Here is a 26,401-nt window from a genome sequence, read left to right as displayed (position 1 = left end):
GTGTCAGCAGATGAAGAATGTCCTCAGAAACCAGGCAGCATCTCCACTCGTCTGCTTCATCTTTGGACACTTTCCAGATGCCTGAAAGCTCCTCGTTCATCTGCTGAAGTAATTACACACGAATGCAACACCGTGAGGATGTCCGGCCACCATAAAACCGAGGAAGGAGGCAGGTTCTGCCAGCTCCCAGAGAAAAACACGTTTCTCTGTGAAATCTGTGAACGACCACTTACAAAACGAATCAAAGGTGGCGAATACTCCGGCTGACGCTGGGAGGACGGTGTCGTCGTATTCTGTCCTGAATGGGCTGAACAGCCACGCAGAAGGGAAGAAGCCACTGCTCTAACAGCAGATTACAGTTGGTCTGATGAAATCTACATTTAATGTTTGATCATCATGTCAGTTGATACATTTAGAGTAAATCAGTGGAAGCTGTGAAGTGTTGGGGAGGCAGCATCATGCTGTGGGGCAAGTTGGAGTAATGAGGAAAGAACATCATGTGAAAAACTGAAGCAACATTTCAAGACATCAGCAGAAACGGACAATATACCTTCAGGCACATGAGGAACAAATTAGCTTAAAGGATAATTAATAGTATAAAAACAAAGAGGCTTAAAGCTGCAGTATGCAACTTTTACAAAAAGATGTTTTCATTAAAACTCATGTTGTGACAGTTTGTTACAAGACAGATAATGTATAAAAAATCTAGCCCCTTGTCCGACTGCTGCTACGGCGGTTTTCTCCCGGTCAAAAACAACCGGTCAGAACCTGGAGGAGGTTCTTAGCGCTGTCTATCATCCTCATGTACTCGCTGGTGGAAAAATAACTTACCGCTACATCAGTGGCCATGCTAACTAGCCTTAGCTCTGGTTAGGATTTGTTGACTCTTGATAGGAGGGCAAGATTGTGATTGACAGCGTTAAAACCCGCCCCCTGGCTCTGATTGGTTGTTTCTAGTTCCTCTGTGGGAGAATCAGAGGAGCTGGATTTTCTCTCATGCTGTACTGTCATGACACAGTAACAGTTTGAACAAATATCTAGGCAAAATATTTTCTTTTAAATTTACGTACGGCAGCTTTAAAGAATAATAATTATAATAAAAAAATAAAGTGGATTCAGGATAAAGTCTTGCAGTGGACATCATAAATCCCTGATTTTAATCTGAAGTTTGAACAAGAAAACATTTGATCCAAGTTCATCAGTTTAAAAATCTGTTCCACCAAATTCTGCAGTGATGTGTGGAAATTTACTAATTTAAAATGTTTTGCAAAGATCTTGAAAACATTAGTTCTGTAGTTAGTGTGATATTTACCAAACAGAAATAATTTGTGAATCCCAACTGACCTAAAAGAGGAGAAACCTGGTTTGATTTAAAGCCATACTGTGAGAAAATGGTTGTGTCTTTTTATCCAATTTATATGGAAGAATCTCCTGTAGCAGTCAGTGTCACAACGAACCTGAATAAGCCTCTGACTTAAGACTGTTGTATTACACTGTTATGGCTGACACTGGAAGCTAACAGCTCTGTATCTCTTCAGCAGTAACATGTCCTGGATGACATCATCAGCTTTTAGGAAGCTCTGCTAATCCACCTCGTTTGCTTCTGCCACTCCTCTTGGAGTCGGGGAAATGATCTTTGTCCATCATGATGGAAGGTAGAGATGTTTTGAACTTCCTCCTCCTCTCTCCGCTCTTTCCTCTGCATCCATGACGCATCTGAAATTTGGGGTCATAGGTCAGGTATTAATTGAGATTTTGATATGCTAATTAGATGCTAATTAGCCGCAGCAAGTTGTTTTTTTTTCCCAAAGAAAACAATAAGAGCACAACATCCAAAACCAAACTGAATAGTTGTCTAAAAAAGTAAAAAATTAAGAACAAAGTTTATGAAATGGTGCTGATTTCTCATTTAATTCAGGTCAGTAAGCTACTTTGCGTTGCAGATACACGTGTAAAAACTTTTATTCATGCTTTCCTCTTTACTTTGAGCAATTTATTGATTCAGAAAACGTGTGGGAAACAAAAAAAAAAAAGAATCCAAACCCAATCATCGACTTGTGCTTTTGCTGTCTCTGCAAGTGTCAGAAGGTTAGAAGTTAGTGCTGAAGATAAGCATTTATCTAATATGTAAACATCAAAAGTCTCTGTGAAACCTGTTTGTGGCCTGAAAAAACACTGGTTTCCAAACACCGAGGGGAAATGTTATTGTTTTTATTAAATGATATGGCGTCTAAAAGTAGGACAAATATGAGAATAATGAAGTTTTATCAAAAATCAAACCTGCTTTCTGTGTAAAACCTGTATAAATGTGTGTGTAAGGGGAGCTGAAGGCCAGGGGTTATTATGTGGGCACTTACCAACGTGGTAGTAAACCAGACTTTATGTGATGTGAACGTTAAATTGAGTGGCGGCAGTTAAAAAGATAATTACTCCACTGCCTGGTTTGGAAAACAGAGTTCAAGCAGGCGAGAGGCAACCAGAGACAGATGACAGGAGAGGAGGAGGAGGAGGAGGAGCGGAAAGGGTTAAAACCTCAGCCAATAAAGGCCAACCCATCTCAGCCCGACGGTCCAGAGAGCCGGAAAACCTGAAGCTTTCATCCTCTGCGCTCGTCTGATGGCTCTGCGTCCCGCTGAAATGTCTAAACATTAAGGGAAAATAATATTTTTATGTTTTAAAAAACTTGTTCCTGCATGTCAGGAAAAAAAAAAACCTTTTTGTTTTGGGTTTATTAACAAAATGTGAGCTCTGATGGGACACAAGAGAACAACAGACCTGCAGAAGTTGAAGTGGGCAGTGAACCTGAGGAGAGGCGCGTCGTCAGAGGGGAAAGTTGTGCGTTTCTCTTTCTGAGGCCGTTTTAAAATAAATCATGTCTCTGCAGGGAGTTTATGCTGCGGCTCTTTTTCACTGCATGATGACGGCTGCTGCTCTGGTGAGTTTATTTCTGCTATAAGTTATCATCTCAAAGAATTTTGGGGTTTTTTTTATCAGCAAGACTGATTGAAGAAGTAACTGATTTCACTAAATCAGTTTTCCATTTGTTTACCTCTAATTTTGATTAACTTATTCATTTTCTGTGTATTTCTACAATATTTTGTTATATATATTTGTTGAAATATGCTTATTTAGTATTATTTATTTGCACTGCCTTTGTGGCTATTCATTTAAATTTCTCTGTGCTTTTTGCAAATAGTATTAATTTGGAGCCGTTTATGAAATTTCTAATAAATATAATTCAAACAGGTTCTGATTCTTATAGAATAATATAACTTTAAAGTATTCCCAGAGGTGGAACATTTCACTTATTTGTGACTTAAACTAATTGTTTCAATTCTGAATACATTAAAAAAACATATTAATGCCTTGATAAGAGAGATATTTATTTACTTTCCTACGTTTTCTATAGATTTTAAAGGAAAATACTGCATAAAATCAATCTAAAAATGTAAGAAGAGCAGCAAACTTTGGCTTTGTTCGGTTTCTAAAGTGGGAAAATACAAAACATAGTTTTTAAATGATAACATAAAGGCTTATCTAATACCTGAGGTGAAGAGGGGCCAGCTTCAGGAACAACAACTGGAACCAATTTTGATAAACCTGCTGGATTTATCAACAGCGACTCTGCAGGACTGACACGGAGCTGCAAAGCTGCTAATTTCTGGTTCCATTGCACGGTTTCGTTGTTCCTTAAACATGAACCGCACCCAAAAAAAACAACAACAAAAAACATCTGTTTTATTACAGAAAGTAAAATATGACACAAACAGAGGCATATAATGCATATAGCCTTAAGACAGTTTATTGAAAACAGACAAGAACTCAACAAATCAACCATGAAAAGAAACATGTGGATGTAAAAACTATCAAACTAAAACACAAAATGATTAAATTAAGTAAAAAAAGAAAGATTATTTTTTATATAACACAACAAATGCCAACTAAAGGCACTTTTTATGAAATAATTCAATTCAGTTATATTCTAATTGTTCCTATCAAACAGAACAATAAGCTGAATTAATTATTCAAAGTAGTTAAAAAAAGTTCAAGTCTAAGGAAATCCAACCCACAGGGACAAAAATAGGAATATTTAAGCCTAATTTTGACCTAGAAACACACAAAAACAAAAAAATGACCAAAATAAAACACACAAAGTAGCATTATCAGAAACAGAGTAGCTAAAAATACATTAGAAATGTTTAATTTGGACCTCAGCATGCTTGGAATAATAAGTTAAACTAGTCAACGGATAAAAACAACAAAAATCTCTAAAAAGTTAATAACAGAGCAGGAAAAAATGTGTTTAAACATGACCAAATATGTACGTTGGTCCAAGTATGTAGCCGGGACGAAAACAATCAGCAGTCATATCTCTGTGATTTATTACAGCCTCAGTTCTCAGCAGGACAAGCAGGGAAGCGTTTTCACACACATGCTGCTTCATAATCCAGGTTTCAGCTGGAAGCCACTCCAAAAGCCGTCATTTTAAGATTTTCAATCTAATTACACTCTCTGCTCTTTCTCAGCTTTAATTTACTGACTTTTACCATTAAATGTTTATTTCTTTTGTTTTGCACATTCAGTGTCTTTGTTCTGTTTTCTTTTGCCCGGCCCACCGCACTATCAGTCCTGAAGTAATCTGCTCTACCAGGAAGGCTTACGGGTGTCTTTAGATGCTGTTTTTACCCTTACACTGTAAAAAACACAAATCTTTCCAAGTATGTTTGTGGTACGAGTAACTTTTCAGCACACTACATCCACTGGCAGAATATTTCACTTATAACATGGAAAAAAATGTCTTGTTATAAGTTATTTTAATCAAGATTAAGTAATTATTGACTTAAACAAGCTGCTATATCTTGCTGAAAAGTTACTCTTGTCTTATTTCAAGTGCACTAAGATATTTGCAGTAGAAACTAGACCACGAATACTTGGTTTATTTTTGAAACTTTCTCCCAGGATGGCTTTAAGGGTGACTTTGGATGGCATTTTTACTCACACACTGCAAAAAACACAAAATCTTACCAAGCATTTTTGGTCTATTTTCTAGTGCAAATATCTTACTTGAAATAAGACATAAGTAACTCTTCAGCAAGATATAGCAGCTTGTTTTAAGTCAACAATTCCTAAATATTGATGAAAAAGTGCTAGTTCCACTGGCACCGTTACCTAGCAACCCCAGCCAAGCCCAGCCCGTTACCTAGCAACCCAGTTCTAGTTCCACTGGCAGATTATTTCACATATAACAAGACATTTATCCCATGGTATAAGTGAATTAATCTGTCAGTGGAACTAGAACTTTTTCATGAAATTAATACAAATATCTTAGTTCACCTGAGTTAAGATTTACTTACAAGTAACTTTTCAGCAAGAAATAGGAGCTTGTTTAGAGTCAATAATTCCTTTACATTGGAAAAAAAGTTTTCTAGTTCCACAAGCAGATTATTTCAATTATAACAAGACATTTTTTCATGTTCTAAGTCAAATAATCTGCCAACTTTTTCATCAATATTAAAGAATTACTGTCTCTAAACAAGCTCCTGTTTCTTGCTGAAAAGTTACTTGTAAGTAAGTTTTGTCTTATTTCTCGTTTGAATTAGAAAGAAGACCAACAATACTTGGTAAAATTAGTGTTTTTGCAGGGTACCACAGCCAGACGCCGCAGCCTCTGATGAGGTGAGAGAGGCTGTGGTTTCTTTCATGTTTCCTTCAGATCCTCTGCGGCTTCCCAAGCGAACTGTCGGATGTGCTCTGTGGAGGACTTTCTGTTTCTGCGACCGCTCCGTCTATAGATAGCGTCTCTCAGAAAGTGCATTCCTGGCTCATCGGGATTCTTTGTTCTCCTGAAAACGCAGCACTTAAAGCGATGACGCAACCCAACCGAACTGCAACCCTTCAATCTTCTCCGCTAGAAATTACCTGTCTGCTGCTTCTTGCGTCACAGATCCTCCAGCTTTCACTGGCCGGATCGTGATCACACGGCTACATGCACCTCCGTGTCTTGATCACTAAATCTCCCCTCGGGTCGATTTGGAGTGCCGGCCCGCTGACAGAGTTACAATCTCAAGACCAGTCAGCCTGAAAATCACTTGGCTGGAAGATGAGTCCCGCGAGGGTTAATGCTCTCACAGCTCAACAGGGAATGGATGTAAAGACTAATTGTTTTGCTTAAATGCAATATCTGTCAGGAGCAAAACCCCTCGGTACAAGAGTAAAATGTGAAGGGCTTCCTTTTACTGATGTTGATTGTTTTTGCTGAAGCACAAAATCGATGCATGTTGAAGTATGATGGTGGCAAATGTGCTGTAAGAACCTCCCACTGTAAAAAACACAAAATCTTACCAAGTATTTTTGGTCTGGTTTCCAGTTCAAATATCTTAGTTCACTTGAAATAAGACAAAACTAACTTACAAGTAACTTTGCATCAAGATATAGGAGCTTGTTTTAAGTCAATATTCCCTTAATATTGATTTTAAAAAGTACTAGTTCCACTAGCGCCGTTACCTGGCAACCCCAGCCAAGCTCAGCCCGTTACCTAGCAACCGAGTTCTAGTTCCGCTGGCAGATTATTTCACTTACAACATGGAGAAAACATCTTGTTATAAATAATCTGCAATTTTTATCAAGATTGAGGATTTTTTGTCTTAAAGTCAGTTCCCATCTTACAGAAAAGTTTCTTCTCAGCTAGTTTTGTCTTATTTCCATATATTTGCAATTGAACTAGATGAGAAACACTTTGTAATATTTTGTATTTATTCTTTGATAATACAAAATCATGCCAAATATTTTAGTCTAGTTTCTAGTGTAAAAATCTTAGTACACTTGAGTTAAGACAAAACTAATTTACAAGTAACTTTTCAACAATTTGTTTTAAAACCAAATTTTATTAATATTGATAAAACGTACTAGTACAAATTGCAGATTGTTTCACTTATATGAGGGGAAAACTATTTTGTTGTAAGCACTTTTTATAAGTATTAAGGAATTTGTTTCTAAGTTTTGACTTATTTCCAGCGCACTAAGATATTTGCAATAGAACTAGATCAAAATACTTTGTAATATTTTGTATTTATACTTTGTTTAAGGTAATCTGCACTGCAAAAACACACAATCTTACAAAATATTTTAGACTTGTTTCTAGTGTAAATATCTTTGTGCACTTTAAATAAGACAAAACTAACTTACAAGTAACTTTTCAGCAAAATTGTAACTTGTTTTAAGATAAAATTGCAGATTATTTCACTTATATCAAGTTAAACTAGAACTTTTACATCAATATTAAGGAAGTATTGACTTAAAACAAACCCGTCTTGTTGAAATGTTACCTGTAAGTTCATTTTTTATTCTTTTAAAAGTGCTAAGATAATTTCACTAGAAACTAGACATAAATACTTGGTAAGATTTGTTATTTTTTCCAGTGTAGTAGTTGTCACCGTATATGCAACGTGCCCAGTACTGGCCGAGAACAAACAAGGGTTTTCCTTCATCCTGGACTTGAGGAGAAACCCCCAGCATCACTCTGCGCTCTGAATGAGAAACACAGCTCACTACCGTTAGCTTACCTTTTATGGCCTGTGCCAAGAGTGTCACTTAACACATATCAAGTTATATGACCTGGTCCAGCTGGGATTTCGTCTGTTTAACAAGAATTTTGTTTGGCTTCTGAGGAAGGCAGCTGTGAAAAGAAAAAGCCCACATCCTTCACTCCAGCCGACACATAAACCCAAATACAGAAAAGTTCTGACTGCCTAAAACTACAGCTATAAACTTCCATAAAGATGACCCATTACGCTTTCTTAAAGAGGTTAGGATAAGTTTAGGGGCTATAAAAAACATATTTATTACTTTCTTTTCCCACAAAATCAATCTTAGAGAATCAGTTTTGCCTGTTTGGAGTTCCTTTCAGAATGTCCGCGGTTGCTAGGTAACGGCCTGGGCTTGACCAGGGTTGCTTGGCAACAGTGCAAGGCCTGTCAAATTCAAATTAAAAAAATACTTTACTGATCCCAAAAGGAAATCAAACATTGTTGTAGCTCATTATTTCAAACTCTTTACAGAGTTAGGCAATGATGGCTGTTGGCAGGAAAGCTCTCCTGTAGCAGTCTGTTTTACATTGGATCTGAAGAAGCCTCTGACTGAAGACACTCAGTTTTCCCAGGACAGTCTCATGAATGTTCTTGATTTTATGAAGAATACTTCGACTGCTCAGTTATTTCCTGAAAATGTCTGGGTGTGTTTTTGATTCTTTAAGTACTTGAGATGTTTTTAGAATCAGTTGAGAAAATATGAGAATTTTTACATAATAGTACCCCTTCAAAAGTCAATTTACAAGTAAAAACAAAAAATTTATTCTCTTAAGAAAGCTAAAAATAACCATCTCCAGTCTTCCAGATAGCCAGAGATTGATTGACATCTCCGCCACCTCTTGTTCTCCGGTTGACTCGCAGCTTGTTTTGCTGCTGTGTTGTGAAATGTTCCCGGGAACACAGAGCTGTTTGTGTAGCTTAGCTCTGACCGGTGCCGCCGTGGTGCTGAGGACCCGCTGCCCTGCCGCTGAGCAAGGCGAGGTAGCAGAGCTTCATCACATACCGCACCCTCGCACAAAAATTTCACAACACCTGGAGGCAGCACATCAGCTCCTTGAACGGCTTGACGGATCGCTTTACTTGGAAAGAGACTTCTGACTTTTAATAGAAACGTCTCTGTTGCTGTGGGAATAATCAAAAGGTTTGAGCTCAAGGTGTTCACAGGCCTTTCTTGTTCTCAGAAGATCGAAGACTCCATATATTCTCTTCTCCACACAAAGACAATTTATGCAAACTACTCCCACTTATATTTGGTAGGAAATATAAGTGGGAGTAGTAAGTTAATTATAGCTGGATATTTAACCAACTTTGACACAATTCATTCAAACTGACTGGATTTTGGTGCAGACCAGATTTGAGTAGCAGCTAGTTACGTTTACTTGAGTAACGTTTTTGAAAAAAAAAAGGAAAAAAAAAAACAGACTTTTAGGAGTATTTTTACCTTTACTTGAGTCATTTTACTATGTAGTATCGCTACTTTTATTTTAGTAATTTCTGGATTTTCTACCCACTGAATGAAAAACAAACATGTTTTAACCAAACATTCACCAGACACAGACACACCTGCAGTTTTTGTTAACGTTTCATAAGTTTTTTATTAAAAGAATCTGATTTGAAAAACAATAATTTTGCCTGATTTTATTTTTTGTTATATGAATTATTGTCATTTTGTCCCTAAAATACCAACATTTTCACTCCATCTCCATTTTGTCTTTCCATCTGATAATGTAATTTTTAAATGTTGAATGACTGCTCAATTTATTTTTACTCTACTTCACTACTTTTTACTTTTACTTGAATAAAAAAAGTTGAAGTATTGCCACTTTTACTTGAGTACAGTGTTTGGGTACGCTGTCCACCTTGGGCACATACCAGGTTTTAGCCAGCGGTTAGCACTGCTAACCCTTAAGCATCATAAACATTAATTCTGCTAACGCTAAAGCGCTGCACCAACATAGTAATTAGCAGAAGCTAATGCTAACGTCCTAATGTGCTGATTTAGTGCTCTCTAAACAATTCATACATGCACATTTTTGCATTTCTGTTTCATGAAAGTGATGTATCCTGAACACATACCTGCCATTTTCTCAGTTTCATGAAATCAGAAACAGAATGTGAGGAAACAGAATTGGCTTGTAAACAGTCTTTACCAACTTCAAAATAAGAGCATGAGTATAAACATTTACCTTAAGAGTTCAAAACAGTTAACTGAAACTTCAACACAGACGAGGAACTAAAAGTTTACAAAGTAGACAAGTAAATAAATTATCTGCTTTAGATTATTTCACATGTAACAACATTTTTATCATGTTATAAGTGAAATAATCTGCCAGTGGAACTAGTACTCTTTTAAAAAAAATCAATATAAAGGAATTATTTACTTAAAACAAGCTCCTATATCTTATGCATTACTTGTAAGTTAGTTAGTTTTGTCTTATTTCCAGTGTACTAAAATATTTTCAGTAGAAACTAGACCAAAAATACTTGGTAAGATTTAGTTTTTTTTGCAGTGTAGATTTTAACTGATCACCTTAAAAATTCCTGTTTTAAAGAAAGAAGTAAAATAAATTATTTACCTTCATTTGAACATAATTACCAATTTGTCAGGTTGAAATAAATTCGGTTTATTGTCATTTATTAAAATATGTAGGTAAACAGAGATATTTGTGGTTTAATGTTATCTTGTCTGTTGCAGATAGACTCCGATGACGTCATCACGCGAGACGAGCAGATCTTTGTTCTGATTGGTGCACACGCCCGGTGTGAGAGGAGCATCCGCGCACAAATGGCCCTCGTCGAAGGTCCGTGTGCTGCTTGTTTTCATTTTTAGGGGATATCTGCCGTCTAAATGTGAAACAACAACTCCTGGCTTGTATTAATTATCCTGTATCAGATGTAATATCCAACCAATATCCTCCTGAGGGTTATCTGCGGCCGCAGCGCAGATTTATTGTAATGGGAAAAATTTTAATTTAGGCTCCAAAGCAGAGGCTGTGTCAGAGCCGATGAATTACGGTTGCCTTAGGAGGAGGATTTCCTGAGACGAAGAGCAACACGAGGAAAACTTTGTCAGAGTAAAGTGGCTCTAAGTAGCTGCTGCAGTCTTCCCAGCGCGAGTTTATACAAAGTTGTACTGGTGTAGAAAGATTTACAGGGTTGTTCCTAATTTGAGATCTAAATGTTCTCAGACTAAAGCAGAGACCCCCAAACAACACAGACTTTTAGAGAGGAAATAGGAAACTTTACTCAGCTAGAGAGAAACATGGATGGATGGATAAAGTTTGGAATTATCATTATGCCATATTTTTCCAGTCCTGGATATATTTCCTCACCTTTCCAAATTGAACCTTCTTCTTTTTTTATGACTTTTGTTCATTTCAGATTTTAAATGAAGTTTAATTTTAGTTTTCACAGCAGAAAAGCAGCAGCTGTTCCAAAAAGCCTCGTTATCCAGGTAACTGAGTTGGCTGAAGTCCCAACAGTTTCATGTTAAAGCACATAATCCACTTTACACTTTAAACTGTTGCCTGTTTAAACACAATAAATTCAGAGTAAATGAGAGTTAAACTCTTTAATAGTGTCAAACATTAGACTAAACCCATGTCAAGCTGCTTTATTCTGTTTATTTTACTCTAAAAGGAGCAATACGTCTAATTTAACAGTCATTTACGCTTTGAACCCATTAGTGAACCATTCGCTGAGGCAACCAATCAAACAAGGCGACGTTTTGCGATAAACTTCTCCACAATCTAATTTGTGTGGCTCCCAGCCGGCTCTCAGAAATAATCTGGTTTTCTGACTGCAGGGCATTTCTGAATCCGGGCTCCAAACGATTGGAAACCAGCGATCGCTCTGCAGCTGCTGCTAGCAGTTCGTTACTTTGCAGCTGGATCGTGACTCAAACACAGAAGGCGTTTACAAAAAGTCAGCAATCCAAGGATTAAAGTCTTAAAATTAGCAGCTGTGGGCTGGTGGAAAAGACAGAAAGTTCTCAACGGCCGGGAAAATAAAACTCTCCTGTTGAAATGTCCTGATGGTTATTTGGAAAAACATTTCACAACATCATCAGCGTAAAAACAAACTTTGGGGACGAAAGCAGGAATTCACAGAGAAGCAGTAAATTTAGATTTAAGAGGTGATTCCCAATCATCTCCCCAGTGAGAGCAAAACTAAAATGAAAATCATTAAAAATAATTTAAATTATCAAAAATCACAACCAAGTTATTTAATCTCCTGCACAAACAGCAAAAAATAATTAAATTACATTTATTTTATGGTTAATTATTGTACAATTTATACATTTATCAACATTTTATATGAACTATTATAAAGAATTTTATTTAAATGTTTACTAAATCTGTCAAATACTTTAATGATTTCTGTTGCATGATGTATGTCTTTAACCTCTGCTAATTGGGATAAACTAAACGATAAACTATGATTATGTCTAATGATGTTAAAAGAATTTAATATCTAATATTTTAGCTAAGTTCCATGAATTATAATTAATTATAACGGTTCAATCACCAAATTTAGCCTAATAAGTACCAATATGCACAGTGGGAACCGTCTTAGCAACAATGCAGGAGGAGCTAAGAGCTACAGCAGGGGTGTCCAACGTGTGGCACAGGGGCCTTTTGTGGCCCTTGAAATGATTTTGATCGGCCTTTTACCACAAATTAAGAATTATAAAAAGAATTGACGACCCAAAAACTTTCACAAATATCAGTTTTTCTGTTAATTATCCAACAGTCCGAAGACCTTTTTCATGTCTTAGGTGTTTAATAATATAAAGATTTAATAAAAATATTGTTTATTGTTGAGCAGATAAAAAAACATCACAATAACCACATTATTGCATTTCTAGTTTAATGAATTTGGCAAAAAGTTTAGACACTAATTTACAGTTTTTCTAATTTCTGCTCAACCAATTGCATGTCTTGTAGCATTGCACCTTGTTTCAGCTCCCTGAACTGCATTTTCTTAGACTATTTTTACTAAGGCTGCCAATAACTGTGGGGCATAAAAAACAACCGTTAAATTGGGTAGAAACATTTTGGGTGGCAGGACAATCTGCAGCGCTCCTACAACCAGACCAAGATGATTAACTGATTATCCAGGAATTTATTTTAGCCTCTCAGTCCAGGACCCAGTAACCCCCAAAGGCCCTGCCAGCTCAGTTTGCTGTCTAATATTAGACCGATGAATAAAAAACTGTTTATGTGGAAGTTAAAACAGTTGTGCCATGGGGATATACCAGATGAAAACAATTAGTATTAAGATAATCAGACCTTTTCCTGCTTCTTATTTATACTAATGTGGCTACATCCTGTTTCTCATCATTTTTCAGACGGGGACTGTTCTCCAGAGTGGGATGGGATTATCTGCTGGCCCCAGAGCCGAGCGGGGCAGCTGGTCTCAGTGCAGTGCCCAGCATACATCTATGACTTCAACCACAGAGGTAGCACAGCAGAAACACACCAACAAACTACGATGGTCTGCTGAGGGAAAAATAGGAGAAAGTTTCCATCAAAAAACTCTGAAATGTGAAAATAGATAAAAGGAAAGTTGGAAAGTTGAAAATTTGCCAGAAAAAAAATCTGAAATGTTGAACTTAATCTGAGAAATTTTATACAAAAAAACAAAGAAATTTTGGAAATTTCCTAAAAGAAGTTCAGAAATTTTGAGCTTAATCTAAGAAACTTTCTAGTAAAAACAGGGAAAATTTCAGCTTTAAAAGTCAAATAATTGCTAGAAAAACTCAGAAATGTTGAGATTAATCTTAGAAATTTTCTATAGAAAACATGTAAATTTCTGAATTTGAAAAGTCAAAACTGTTCTACAAAAACTCAGAATCTATTTTTAGATAAATCTCAGAAATTTACTGGATAAAACTAGGAAATTTCTCAGTTTTAAAAGTGGAATATTTGTTAGAAAATAAACTCAGAAATTTTTAGATTAATCTCAAAAATTTTCTAGAGAAAAATTTCCAAAAATCTAATATTTTCAATTTTATCCAATCAGGGATTTTCATGGTGTTTTCTCGAAAATTTCTGATATTAACCTCAAATTTTCTTGTTTTTTTTGTAGCAGATTTTCAACTTTCGGAACTAAAAAATTTCCTTGTTTTTTTCTCAAAAATTTCTTACATTAATTTCATTTTTTTTTTTTTTTTTTTGCAGCAAATTTTCAACTTGTGGAGCTCAGAAATGTCCTTGATTTTTCTACAAAATTCCAGAGATTAATCTTAAAATTTCTTAGTTTTTTGGTAGACATTTTATTTACAATGGCCCTAACATGTAGGAAACATCAGATGCCTGATTTAAAAACAAATAGCAGGACTGGCAGTTTGCAGGGACTGTGTTGCCTGTTTTGTGTTGGTCACTGTCTCCTGTGCACCTGTGAATCAGGGCGAGCTTACCGCCAGTGTGACGTGTCAGGGAACTGGGAGCTGGTGCCCAGTAACAACCGCACATGGGCAAACTACACGGAGTGCACCCGATACCTGACCTCCAACCACAGAAACCTGGAGGAGGTGACAACATGCTTTGTTTGGCTTCTTTCAGCTTGTCTCACCGAGCAATGATTGAAATATTTACGTGCCACAGTTTCAAGTTAAATATGTAGCTTAGCTATAAGATAAATATTTAGATTTAAGCTTAATAATTCGAAGTATTCAGTTGGCAAGCAAAATAAGCTAAACGTTTAGCTAGCTAGCAAAAATATTTAGCTAGAATGGAAAGTTACGTGCCGATCACCGGAATTGGACTATCAAAATAAAAGCTGGGTGAGCTGGCGCAGTCACCGTTGTTGTAGATCCATGGGCTCTTTGCACCTCAGCTTCCGCGTTCGGGGTAAAGCGGCTCGATTGTTTCCGATCCAATACAAATATCATTTACATTAGGTGCTTGGCCAAGGTTTGTACATCGATCCGAAGCCCCAACAAGTCAGCTGGAGAAAGGTTTTAAGATGTTCGCCTCGTTATACATTCACTGACACGAAGGTGAGTTTTACTTAAACTTTGTGGCTAACATTAACGTTAGCTTATGCTAGTAGGCAATATTCTCGGACATTGTTCTTGTAAAAATGTGCTATTTAAGTATCTAAACATTCTAACGGACAATGTATTTATCTTATTTTCAAGTATATTATGTGTGTTTATTGTCGTTAGTGTCACAGACTAACGGGGTTCGGTTGGTTCGGGCTTTTTACTTCCGAAGCCTGACGAAGCTCAACAAGCCTCATAGCTTGACGTAGCGCAGCTCTGGTGTCAGAGATCTGGTTCAGCTGTTCAGGTTCAAAGTTGCTGCTTTTAGAAAAATATGACCGTGTTGCTTCATGTCTCCGTGTTATTTCGTTTTATTACCTTTGCATGTTTCTTGTGAAGAGCTCAGATAGGACGGTGTTTACAGCAGTATGTACAGGCGGATCAGTTGCTCGACTGTCTGGCTCTGGTCTGCTCTCTCGTTCCCATAAACTCTTTAAGGCTGAATATAGAAGTGATTCCATGGAAATAACTCAGGGAGGCTCCTTTATTTACCATCCGTGTCCCCGGTAGTTTTAGGCTGACCCGGAGTGAAGTGAAGGCTGCAAACTTTGCTGTGCGGCGTTAGCTGGTAGCGACAGATATTTACAAGCCATCTTCTTAATTCAGAATCGCTTGGAAATTAACGAAAACTTAAAAGCCCATTATATTAGGAAGACAACAATGTTAATAGTATTGTTTATTTGCATCTGAAATACAACTTGGTCTTTTCTACCAGTCATGGTAACTCAAAGCGGAAAAAAGTGAGCCGCATTAGCTCCTGGAGATGTGACGTCAACGCCTTAGGTGCAAAGAGCCCATTGCTAAACGTCTGTTTTGGCGTTAAACCGGCGTGTCTCATGATTAAGCGGAACATTTTTACGTCGAGAGAAAAAACGTGACGTGAGCAACAACTAAAGCGAATAAATCAACTCACTAGCGCCTGCAATCGATTTTATTTAGGTAGTCCACTTCCGGTTATCGATAAGTGAATTTTCATATTAGCTAAATAATTTCTGGTTTCAAGTTAAATATTTAGATCCAAACTGGATATTTAGTTGATAATTATTATTATTTGTGTTTGAAACTGACATTTAGAAAGGAAATAATGGTGAAAATACGACTGAAAAATTTATACCCATTTTTTTCCTCTTATGACAGGCTAAATAACTGAAATTATTCCTGTTAATTTTGTGTAACTTTCCAAACAGCATCCAATAGTCATCGTCCTTCCACTATATATAATATTTTTACGTAGATATACATGTAATAAATGCTTGGTTTTCTTTTCAGAAGGTGTTTCAGCGCCTCCATCTCATGTACACCATCGGCTACTCCATTTCTCTGGCATCTTTGTTGGTGGCGATCTCCATCCTTTGCTATTTCAAGTACGAAAACCCAAAATTATGCCATTTCAAGTTTAAATGAGGAATTTAACCTTTAACATGATAAAATATGTTCTGATGCTTTCTTTTTGTCACACAAACTCTTTCCAGGCGCCTCCACTGCACACGCAATTACATTCACATTCACCTCTTCACCTCCTTCATCTGTCGAGCTGTTAGCATCTTTGTGAAGGACGCTGTGCTCTACTCCGTATCTGACGCCAGCAGAGCCGAGTCTGAGTTCACAGCTATGAAACAGCCCATGGTAAATAGACACAACTTCTTTTGTTTCTACATCCTCATTTACTGTGCTACATATAGTATTTTTTAAAGCATAAGCACAACGGTTTGTTCAAGGGTGACCTATTATACTTCCTTGAACAGGTTAGGATATGTCTGTGGGCTAAACAAAAGATGTTCATTACATTTTTTGCACAAAATCATTCTTAGATAATGAGGTTTTAGTCAGATGAATCTTTTTTAAGGCCTCTGTCACTTTAAATCCAAATAAGCTGCTGCTGGACACGTCCCCCAAACCAATGTTTATACTCTCACCTGAAAATGGCTGCAGATAGATGCACAATCACAATCTTTGAAAAGCAGAACTAGAGCCTCCTACACAACCAGCAAGAATACAGCAAGTAGTTTCTAAATAGTAAATCAACAACAAAACATTTGTCTTTTCCAGCAGCCATTGTCCTGAGCATACAGCGGTAAAACCAACTGAACAGCTGTGCAGGAGCTCCACTTGGGTTGCTAGGTAACGGGCGGAACTCTACTGGGGTTGCTAGGTAACGGCAGAATGTCAGTTGATTGTGACTCAACAATTGAGTGGTTTTCTTTTTTCTTTCATTTTCAAGACACTAAAAAACAGCTGGGTGATTTTTTTTAAAGCTCTTGAGCATTTTTTAGAAGCATTTGAGAACCCAAATGGAAATAAAAAAAGGGACATGTTCATTATGGGTCCCTTTTAAACAGTTCACACTAAGTTTAAATGATGTAAAGACATTTATTGAACATAGGGGGGAAAAAGGTGTTTAAATCGTAGGAACAGTGAGTGTTAAAAATTGACATGTTAGCTTAAATTAGAATCAGGATTGTTTTATGACTTTTAAAACTGAGTAACAATTGTTATTTTTCTGGTTGCAAATATTGGGCCCCACTGTTTCACTGGACGGAGTCAGGCTAAATGCATCCATATCTTTCCAGGCTTTATGTTCAGATAGGCTTGCAAAGTTATCCTGTGTTTAGATCTCAGCAGGAATTTGTGTAAGTGCACGCACCATGGCTGACTAAAAATGGAAGCCAGTAGACCAGCCCTCAGTGTTCAAACAAAAGTTCCACTAATGGGTTGGTTTGGTTCCGGTAACGGCTGCTTCTATGCCATCAGGCTGGGTGTAAAGCTGCGGTTACGCTCTTCCTGTACTTCCTGGCAACCAATCACTACTGGATTCTGGTGGAGGGATTGTACCTGCACAGCCTCATCTTCATGGCGTTCCTGTCTGACAAGAACTACTTGTGGGCTCTGACCATCATGGGCTGGGGTAAGTGGCAGACGGGTTGCACAGGTCCAGAGGTGGGCAAGGTAACCAAAAAAATATACTCAGGTAATAGTAGCAGTACTTGAACATATTTTTACTCAAGTAAAAGTAAAAGGTAGCCATCCAATTTCTGACATTAATCCCAAAATGTAGTTATCTCTAGTTATTTTCTAGCAAATTTTTGACTTTACAAACTCAGAAATTTCCTCGTTTTTTTTTTTTTTTTAAAGAAATATCTGAGATTAATCAGATTATCAGAGGACGATAATGTTTTTATTATTATTAGTTTTATGACTTTACATAACTGAAAATGCCTTTTATTGTGGCTGTAAGTTAGTATTTACTACACTAATAGCTAAAAAGTATGAAAACTTTCCATCAGGATTGACTGTAATGTGTCGTTCTGCTGGTCCAGGTGTTCCTGCTGTCTTTGTGTCCATTTGGGTCAGTGCCCGAGCTTCGCTGGCAGATACTCAGTGAGTTAACTGATACAACTTAATATTTATACTCATAAATGTGAACTCATTTATGTGAACAAAGATATTTGCAGTAGAAACTAAACCAAAAATACTTTGTAACACAAATCTTACATAGTAGGAAAAGATGCCATTTGGTTATTTTCTGGCTTTTGAGCCCATATTTTTCCATCATGTTCACTATAGTTGCTTCTTTCCTGCTTCCAGATGTTGGGACATCAGCGCCGGAAACCTGAAGTGGATCTACCAAGTTCCCATTCTGGCAGCCATTGTTGTAATCAGAATACTTTTACCTTTAATTGCCTTCTTGATGGTTTTAATATAAGGATGATATAACTTTACGCCTCTGCCCACACAGGTGAATTTCCTCCTTTTCCTAAACATAATCCGTGTTCTGGCTTCTAAACTGTGGGAAACCAACACTGGAAAACTGGATCCTCGGCAGCAGTACAGGTGAAAGTTTCCTAGAAGGAAAATAAACAAACTATTAGTTAGCTAGTTAAAGCTGAAAAGATTTTATATGGAGCTCAATGGACGAAGGGGTGACATGTCTGGAGTTTTAAAGAAAACCGTAAAGCCTACAGCAGTGATGCTTATATTCCCTCAAAGCAGACTCCAGTGGCTGTGTTTTGATATATAAATCATTTCTCTAGAGTGAAATTTGTACGAACAGCAGCATTTTGTTTGTGAAAAAATCAGTAAAGTTTGAAAAAGTGTCAGTGCCAGAGTGGCGCACTCTGGCAGTTAAAGAATTCCGTCATTGGTTTACATTGTAAACGTGAAAACGGGCAAAAATCTACATAAAAGTCAAATCGTGAGTTTAGAAAAACCGTAAGAGATCAAAAAGTTGAATCACATGAAGATAGCTTAATATCTTGTGACTTATTTAAAAGTTGAACTGAGTTTCTAGGTTAAAGTAGGCAGAAGTGGTGAGCTGTCAAAGAGCACAAAATCTTGTGGAATTCATTCATCAGAATGCATTTCGGTGGAGCTGAAATTTGCATAAAAGTTAAAATATTTCAAAAACTAAAAGCTGAATTTTAGCATTCTCTCTTGGTAATTTCTCCCGTGTATTCTCTTCTGCAGGAAGCTCCTGAAGTCCACCCTGGTCCTGATGCCTCTGTTCGGAGTCCACTACATAGTTTTTATGGCCCTGCCCTACACCGAGGTGACTGGGCTGCTGTGGCAGGTGCAGATGCATTATGAGATGTTCTTCAACTCTTCTCAGGTCAGAGCCCAACCTGACTGGTTTCAGCATGGTTAACGAGTTAACTATTTATGCTAATTGTCTTCTTAAAATTTGTGTTTTCAGGGGTTTTTTGTGGCGTTCATCTATTGCTTCTGCAATGGCGAGGTAAAGCTGCAACTAACAATAACTACAGTTATTGATTAAAAATTTGCACTTTCTGCAGATTTTTCATTTAAGCTTTTATTATACAATCTTAACTAAAGGAATAACAGCATTCCTTTAGTGAATAAAGTCAAAACATATTTCTAACATCAACATGTGAAAAACTCAGCCTTTTCTATTTGACTTAACATCTAAACAGTGTTGGGCTGATGTGTTTATTTTTAAAAAAAAATGTATAACAAAATGTGCTTGATATGAGATATTTTAAACAGAATTTGAACCAGGTAAAGCTAAACTATGCCACTTGAGTTCTGGGTTTAACATATTTATACACTGCAAAAACACAAAATTTTACTAAGTATTAGTTAGTAATTCCTTAATATTGATGAAAAGTACTAGTTTCACTGGCAGATTATTTAATTTACAACAAATGTTTCTGCAGTATTGGAGAACTATTGATTTAAAACAAGCTCCTATATTGTGCTGAAAAGTTACTTCTAAGTTTTGTCTTATTTTAAATATACTAAGAAACTATACAAAAAAATGCTTAGTAAGGTTTTGTTTTTGCAGTGTAGACAGCTTTTTTATTGTTTTAAATTTTGTATAGTTTTGTATTAATTACTCTTCTAAGAATGCTGTTCTTTCAGAAATTGTCCATTTGTAAGTCTGTATTCTCCAGTTGATGATTATTTCAACAATCAATTAATCAGGATTAATTCGATTGATCGTTTCAGTTGTAGTTTTGTTAAATTAAGCTTCCAGCTGTCAGAAGAGATGAGTTTGTGTCTTCTGATGTAAATCAGGTGCAGGCAGAGGTAAAAAAGGCCTGGTTAAGACGCAGCTTGGTGCTGGACCTCAAGCAGAAAGCCAGGATGACGAGCAGCGGCGGCGGGAGCTGCTACTACGGCGGCATGATGTCCCACGCCACCACCCACAGCGTCTGCATGTCCGCCATTCATCCCAGGGCTTTCTCCTTCACAGCGGGGTCAGGAGGGGTCGCTGGAGGGTCAGGGGTCAGGCCGCCCCGTCACTCTGCCCCGTCGTCGCTCCACCACAACCACAGCAGCGTGTGTGTGTTCGTTCCCAGCACCGCTGAGGCCTCAGGCACCCAGCAGGACGCGGCGGTGTGGAAGCCAGGGAGGGCCGAGTCCAGAGCCAGCAAAGAGCATGATAACAGCAGCAGCAACGCAGCAGCAGATCCAAACTGCTCCGTACCTGTGAAAGAGCTAGAAACCATTTTATAATCTTCACAGGTCCTTGGCAGGACACAGTGGCTTTGTAACTGGATCCTCTCCGTGTCGTCGTTATGGTTACGGGGAGGGATTCACTTGTCTTAGAAATTGATGGTTTCTCCTTTTATTCTGACAAGAAAAAAAAAACCCCGAATACAACCCCATTATGGGCTGCCCACTCCAATAACCACACAAAACAGCTGCTGCTGCAGCTCTAGATCCCACCGCCATCTCCCTGCTGGAGGGCAAAAAGCTGCTGGCTGACCATGACTAGCATTGGTTTTAGCTGTTAAACTATCAATATAACGCGCTGAAGGGAGTAGTTCAGTTATTCTTTTTTGACTTTGACAACCTTAATATGTAGATGTGATGTATTTTTACTAAATAAAAAAAAAAAACAGCCCACACATCAACTCTGACAGATCATTAGTAGAGCTGTGTTTAAATCAGCTAACCAATCCCGCTGTTAGCTTAGCTACTAGCTACGATAGCTAATCTACCACAGCGATCACTTGTTAATAATCACAAAGCAAATATCAAGCTTGAAAACATGATACTATAACCGACTGAATGTTCTGTTCTTTGTATGGGAAATGTTTGTGTGTTTTTTTCGGAGTTGAGTCCTTAAATTTAAAGTGGTGGTGTTGTCAGTTGCTATGGCAACGTAGAGTAGCCGACAGAGCGAGAAAAAGAATAGGAATAGTTTTGAGTTCTTCAGTGGTTTTCTGCGTTATTTTCCCCTTTTCTGCGGGGCACTGCACTGATTTACTAATATCTACATCTACAGGTTTTATTTTGTTAACGGGAACCGGATTATTATACGGCGGCAGCGCGGATATGAAAGACATGTAAAAGAATCGCCTTTTTGCCCTCCAGTGTTGTGCGCATGCGCGACATTTCCGGATCTAAACAATGAGCTGCAAAACTCAAGCCAGTAACTGCGACTTTATAATCGGAAGTTCGCTTAAATATTGACATTACAGGATGGATATATTACAATTGTGCCAAGAGAAATGCACTTAATAAATCTAGAAATAAATTTACATGAAACATAAAGGGGACAAACTAACAAAACCACAGAAGAAGAAATAAGGAGGGGCTCCCGATCTTAAAGTCACACACTTATGACAGTCAGTGGTTTGTAAAGTGTTTACAGTGAGGTACAGGAGCAATCTGAATAACTAAATATATTTTGTGTAATGATAACAAAATATAAGTACAACCTGTTTAAACCTTCCAAAAGTATTCATACCTTTTGGACCAGGTCTCATTTTCTTCCTGATCTAATCCATGGGTTGTTCTTCAGCACTAAATTAGAGTAGGGTGTGAATACTTTTATAAGTTTTCAGCATGATGTAGGAGCTTGTTTTAAGTCAATAATTCCTTTTTATGGATTAAAAAGTTCTATTTCCTCTGGCAGATTATTTCACTAGTATCATGGGAAAATGTTTTGTTATAAGTGAAATTACCTGCCAGTGGAACTAACACTTTTACATAAATATTAAGGCATTACTGACATTAAACAAGCTCCTATATTTTAAAAGTTACTTATAAGTTAGTTTTGTCTTATTTCAAGTGTACCAAGATATTTGCACATATAAACCAAAAATACTTGATAAGTCTTGTGTTTTTTGCAGGTAAACGATGACAAACATGTTCACCATTCATGATTTATTTTTGTTATTTAAGCTCTCTGGTTCTGATTTATGGTGCCTCGTTTAATTTCTCTCACCATATGAGTTGTAATATTGCTTTTTTTTCATTCATGTGAGAGTAATCTGAGCAGGTTCATGTGCAAACAGTGGAAAGATATGGTGCTGGGGAGGATTTGGTGAAACCCACGGACACTGTGTGTGTATAAACAGTGGGATATTTTCCAGTATGATCCTTCTCCCTGCTCTCATCTGCCTGTGTTTGGTTTTCCAAGCCCCTGTGGAGGACCCTCAGTCCAATCGTACTTCCGACGACGCTCCCTTTTCCAAAAGTAGACCTCCACATGGTATTTATTACAAGGACATCATACAGTAACTCCAGCTCCTACTTTAACAACCCATCCATCAACATCTCAGGATTTTTTTTGGAGTCTAGACGGCGTGTCTAGACAAATCTCCCTCCCTTGCTGTTGCCCAAGCGCTCAGAACGGTCCTATTTATCAACCTGTCAGGAATCACAGGGCCGATGAACTTTTTACCCCTGAATCCTTCCTCCGGTGTGACCTCTGCCCCGAGTTCCCTCACAACACCGTCCAGAATTTCACACGTTCCCTTCAGGCCGCGGCTCGGAGCAACAGACACCGGAGTTATTTTGGAGAGCTGTAGCCTGAGTGAGAAGCCTGCAGGGCGAGCCGCCAGGACTCGCCAGGTAAACAGACAAAAGGACTGCATCTGTAAATATTGTATGACGTTTACTCTGTGTTGTATGATGGCGTTTCAGGGCCAAAACAGGAGTAAATTTCAGAAAAAAAAGTTTTTAGATTAAACTTGGAGATTTTATAGAAAAACCTGGGAAATTTCTGAGTTTAAAATTTCTAATATTTGCCAGAAAAAACTCAGAAATTTTAAGATTTATCTCCAAAATTTTGTACAAGAAGCTTAGAAATTTCAGAGTTTTGGAAGTTGAAAACCTTCTAGAAAAAAAAGTCAGAAATTAATCTCAAAAATGTTCTAGAAAAGATCTCGGATATTTCTTAGTTTAAAAAGTCTAAAATTTTCTAGAAAAAAATTCAGAAATTTTGATATAAATCTAAAAAACAGAATGTTTTTTCTAGAAAACTACATCTCGAGATTTATATACAAAATTTTGTAGAAGAAGCGCAAATTTCTGACTTTCAAAAGTCGAAAATTTGCTGGAAAAAAAACATTTTTAAATTAATCTCTGAAATTTTCTAGAAAAAAAAACCTTCAAAATTTGAGCTTGAAAAATCTAAGATTTGCTAGAAAAAAAATATTTTTTTTAAATCTCAGAAATTTTGTAGATAAAACTCAAATTTCTGGGTTTAAAATGTCAAATTTTTTCTGCTTTTGGAAACTCTGAGTTTCCAATATCAAAAAAATGTCAATGTTTGAAATGTCCAAGTTTTGTCTAGAAAGTTTTTTGAAAAGTCAGAAATGTCCATGTTTTTTCCAGATGTTTGAGATCAATCTCAAGATTTCTGTTTTTTTTGAAAGAACATTTTAAATTTCTCAAACTCAAAAAATTCCTATTTTTTACAAATAAGAATTGTGTGCTAAATCTCAAAATTTGTGTGTGTGGCAGAAATTTACTCCTATTTTTTTTTTATATATCTACACTGGCCCTAAAGCGCTATTGTTGTAATTGTAATTAGAAAAAAAAGAAAATCCTGATTATTTAATAAATGTTTTTGGAGTAAAGTGTGGTGTTTCTAATGAACTACAGACTTGATTGAAAGTCTAATTTACTTCAGTATTTAACTTTGGAAAAGTGAGGAAGTGAATTGAATTCCCAAGGAAGCTCATGCGCCCTCTGTCATAAAAACAGAGTACTGCGACACCCAGCTCATCTTTGTTCATTTAAAAGCTTAAAGAGAAGCAACTTTTCAACATTTGCAGTAAAATTAAAAGGTATTTATATTATTTTTGCTATAATTACTGATTATTATTAAATATTAAATAATCCCTGGTATAGATGAAATGCAAATTTATGAACTAAAATAATCCATTCCAAGTCCATTTTGAAAAGATTTAAAAACAGATGTTTGAAAGTAGATTCCCTCCGACCTGACTTAGAAAATGTTCCTCGGTTTCAAACAAGCCTGCAGATGTAACAATAGTTAAAATGTTTTTAGGAAAATATTGACTCAGGAGGGCTGAGTAAACACACTTTTCATATTTCCATTAATAAAAACACAAAATGCAAATGAAATACATTTAAAAATGTGGTTTTAACACCTGGAAAAGATTAAGCAGTGCCCACTGCAAAAAACACAAATCTTACCAAGTACTGTTGGTCTAGTTTCCAATGCATGTGTGATTTTATAATCGTGTTATGTTTTTTTTTTTCATTTTAGTCTTTAAAATACCATAATTTGGACATAACTTTTTTTTTTTAATGCAAGAACTTACGTTTGTACTTTTTCATGTAAAAATGTTAAAGTGGTACTTTTACTAGAGTGCTTTTTTGTTTATTTATCCGTACTTCTTACTTAACTAAAGTGTTGTACTTTCTATTTAGGTTAATTTGTTATTTCAAGTGTGAGCTTGTTGTTTTGTTTTTGTCCTGTGACGTTTCCAGGGTGCACCTCCGCCTCTCCCCACATGACTGCTGGAAAAATGTCATCACAAGACGGACGTATGTGAGAAAATCCCACAGAACCATCAGCACAGAAGGATGCATAGTGATTACTGCTGCAGCAACACCAAGAAGCCCACAAATCTCCTGTAAGACTCACCAGAGACATGGTGGCAATCCTCTGTCAGCTCGCTGGAGAGGAAAAAAGAAATGTGACACCACCAGCCACATGTATAAGCATTTATAATCATTTAATGAGAAGGAAGGAGAAAGGGAGGAGTAAAAGAAAACGGTGAAATAAGCTAGCTGTGGTGACGGTTCTGATTGCGTCATCGTCCTTTTTGTGCTGGAAACCAACTTTCAGACCAACAACATGTAATCATGATGTCTGGAGCAACAAAGCAGACACATGTTTGTGTTATTCTTCCAAGTGGAAACAGCGCGATTTATATATTTAGCCAAAGGCTCCCACTGAACAGTTGACAGCGGTTGACATAGAAAACATTAATTAAGATAACAGCTAAAAAGAAACATACAAAAACATGAAACCCTGTGTATAATTACGTTTCTCTAAGCTATATGTTAAGATGTAATACGTGTAAAGACAAAAACAGACCAGAGTTAGCGCAACGAACAAACAAGCGGCAACAGAAAAAGTGGGAGGAGTTAACGGTCACCGGTTGCTATGGTAACCACCAACCGCCAAAAGTAGCGTGACGTAAAATGACCTACCGAAACGAACATTAACTTGATGAATACGTAAACCAATTTTGGCAAACTTTACATCTAAAATATTCTTAAAATAAAACCTTGGTACAATCCAAGCAACATGCTTTGAAATTGCAGTTTTAAAAAAACTTCTAATTTCAAAGAGCACACAAAATGATCAATATCTAATATTATTTTTTTTAATTTAAAGCTGTTTTTACTGTAATTTCGAAATTGTGTTATTTCGACAGTAGCGGTATATTGACAAAGTTTTGCGCACAGAATGATGTATCACAGCAAGAACAAAATAGGAGTAATTTAAAATACATACAGAAGACTTTAATGAAAAATAAACAAACAGACAGCTATACCTATATAGGTCGATTGCGCAGAGGTTCTATCTTTTTGGGTGGCGGGTCCTCCAGAGCGAGCCCACGTATGCTCCACGAGAGCATGCGCAAACTCCACGCAGAAAGGTCAGGAAACTTGACCTTCCGGTTGCTAGGCAACAGTGCAGAACTAGCTCCAAGTAGCTCCAGCCACATAAATATAAACACAAAGCTACAGTGGATGAATAGTTTGTACAAGAGGAAAACTAAAAATATCTGTAGAATTTTTGTTTTCTTAGCTTTTCTGATTCAAAATAATTAAATCATAACCTGGGCAAAACTAATAAAATTAGCTGTAATAAATTAAGAGTACTTTTTAAAAGTTAGTTTAAAGAAAACTGAAGTGTAGCAGATTAGAGATCACAAATAGTTTTTCGTCAAGGTAACAAACATTCTGGAGGCCAATTAAATGAAAATGATAAAAATCTATAATCAAAATTTCTGTAAAAAGCAGGTTATTT

The 26,401-nt window shown here is 36.9% G+C and overlaps 1 protein-coding gene across 1 annotated transcript; it reads left to right on the top strand.

Annotated features, from left to right (window-relative positions):
* Positions 1–1,420: 1,420 nt before the first annotated feature.
* pth3r (parathyroid hormone 3 receptor) lies at positions 1,421–23,966 on the top strand. The gene is made up of 13 exons (XM_015000570.2): positions 1,421–2,935; positions 10,282–10,387; positions 12,937–13,047; positions 13,997–14,121; positions 15,904–15,998; positions 16,107–16,260; positions 17,386–17,539; positions 17,952–18,012; positions 18,220–18,286; positions 18,371–18,465; positions 19,099–19,240; positions 19,325–19,366; positions 20,167–23,966. The coding sequence occupies exons 1-13, from the start codon at positions 2,873–2,875 to the stop codon at positions 20,605–20,607; spliced, it is 1,656 nt and encodes a 551-aa protein (XP_014856056.1). The 5' UTR covers positions 1,421–2,872; the 3' UTR covers positions 20,608–23,966.
* The last annotated feature ends 2,435 nt before the right edge of the window (positions 23,967–26,401 follow it).

The sequence above is a fragment of the Poecilia mexicana genome, unplaced genomic scaffold, assembly GCF_051168715.1.
Source record: "Poecilia mexicana isolate PSO_F unplaced genomic scaffold, ASM5116871v1 scaffold_19, whole genome shotgun sequence".
NCBI classification, from domain to species: Eukaryota; Metazoa; Chordata; class Actinopteri; order Cyprinodontiformes; family Poeciliidae; genus Poecilia; species Poecilia mexicana.
The sequence above is the reverse complement of the archived record's forward strand: the minus strand, read 5'-3'. Positions and strand labels throughout refer to the sequence as shown.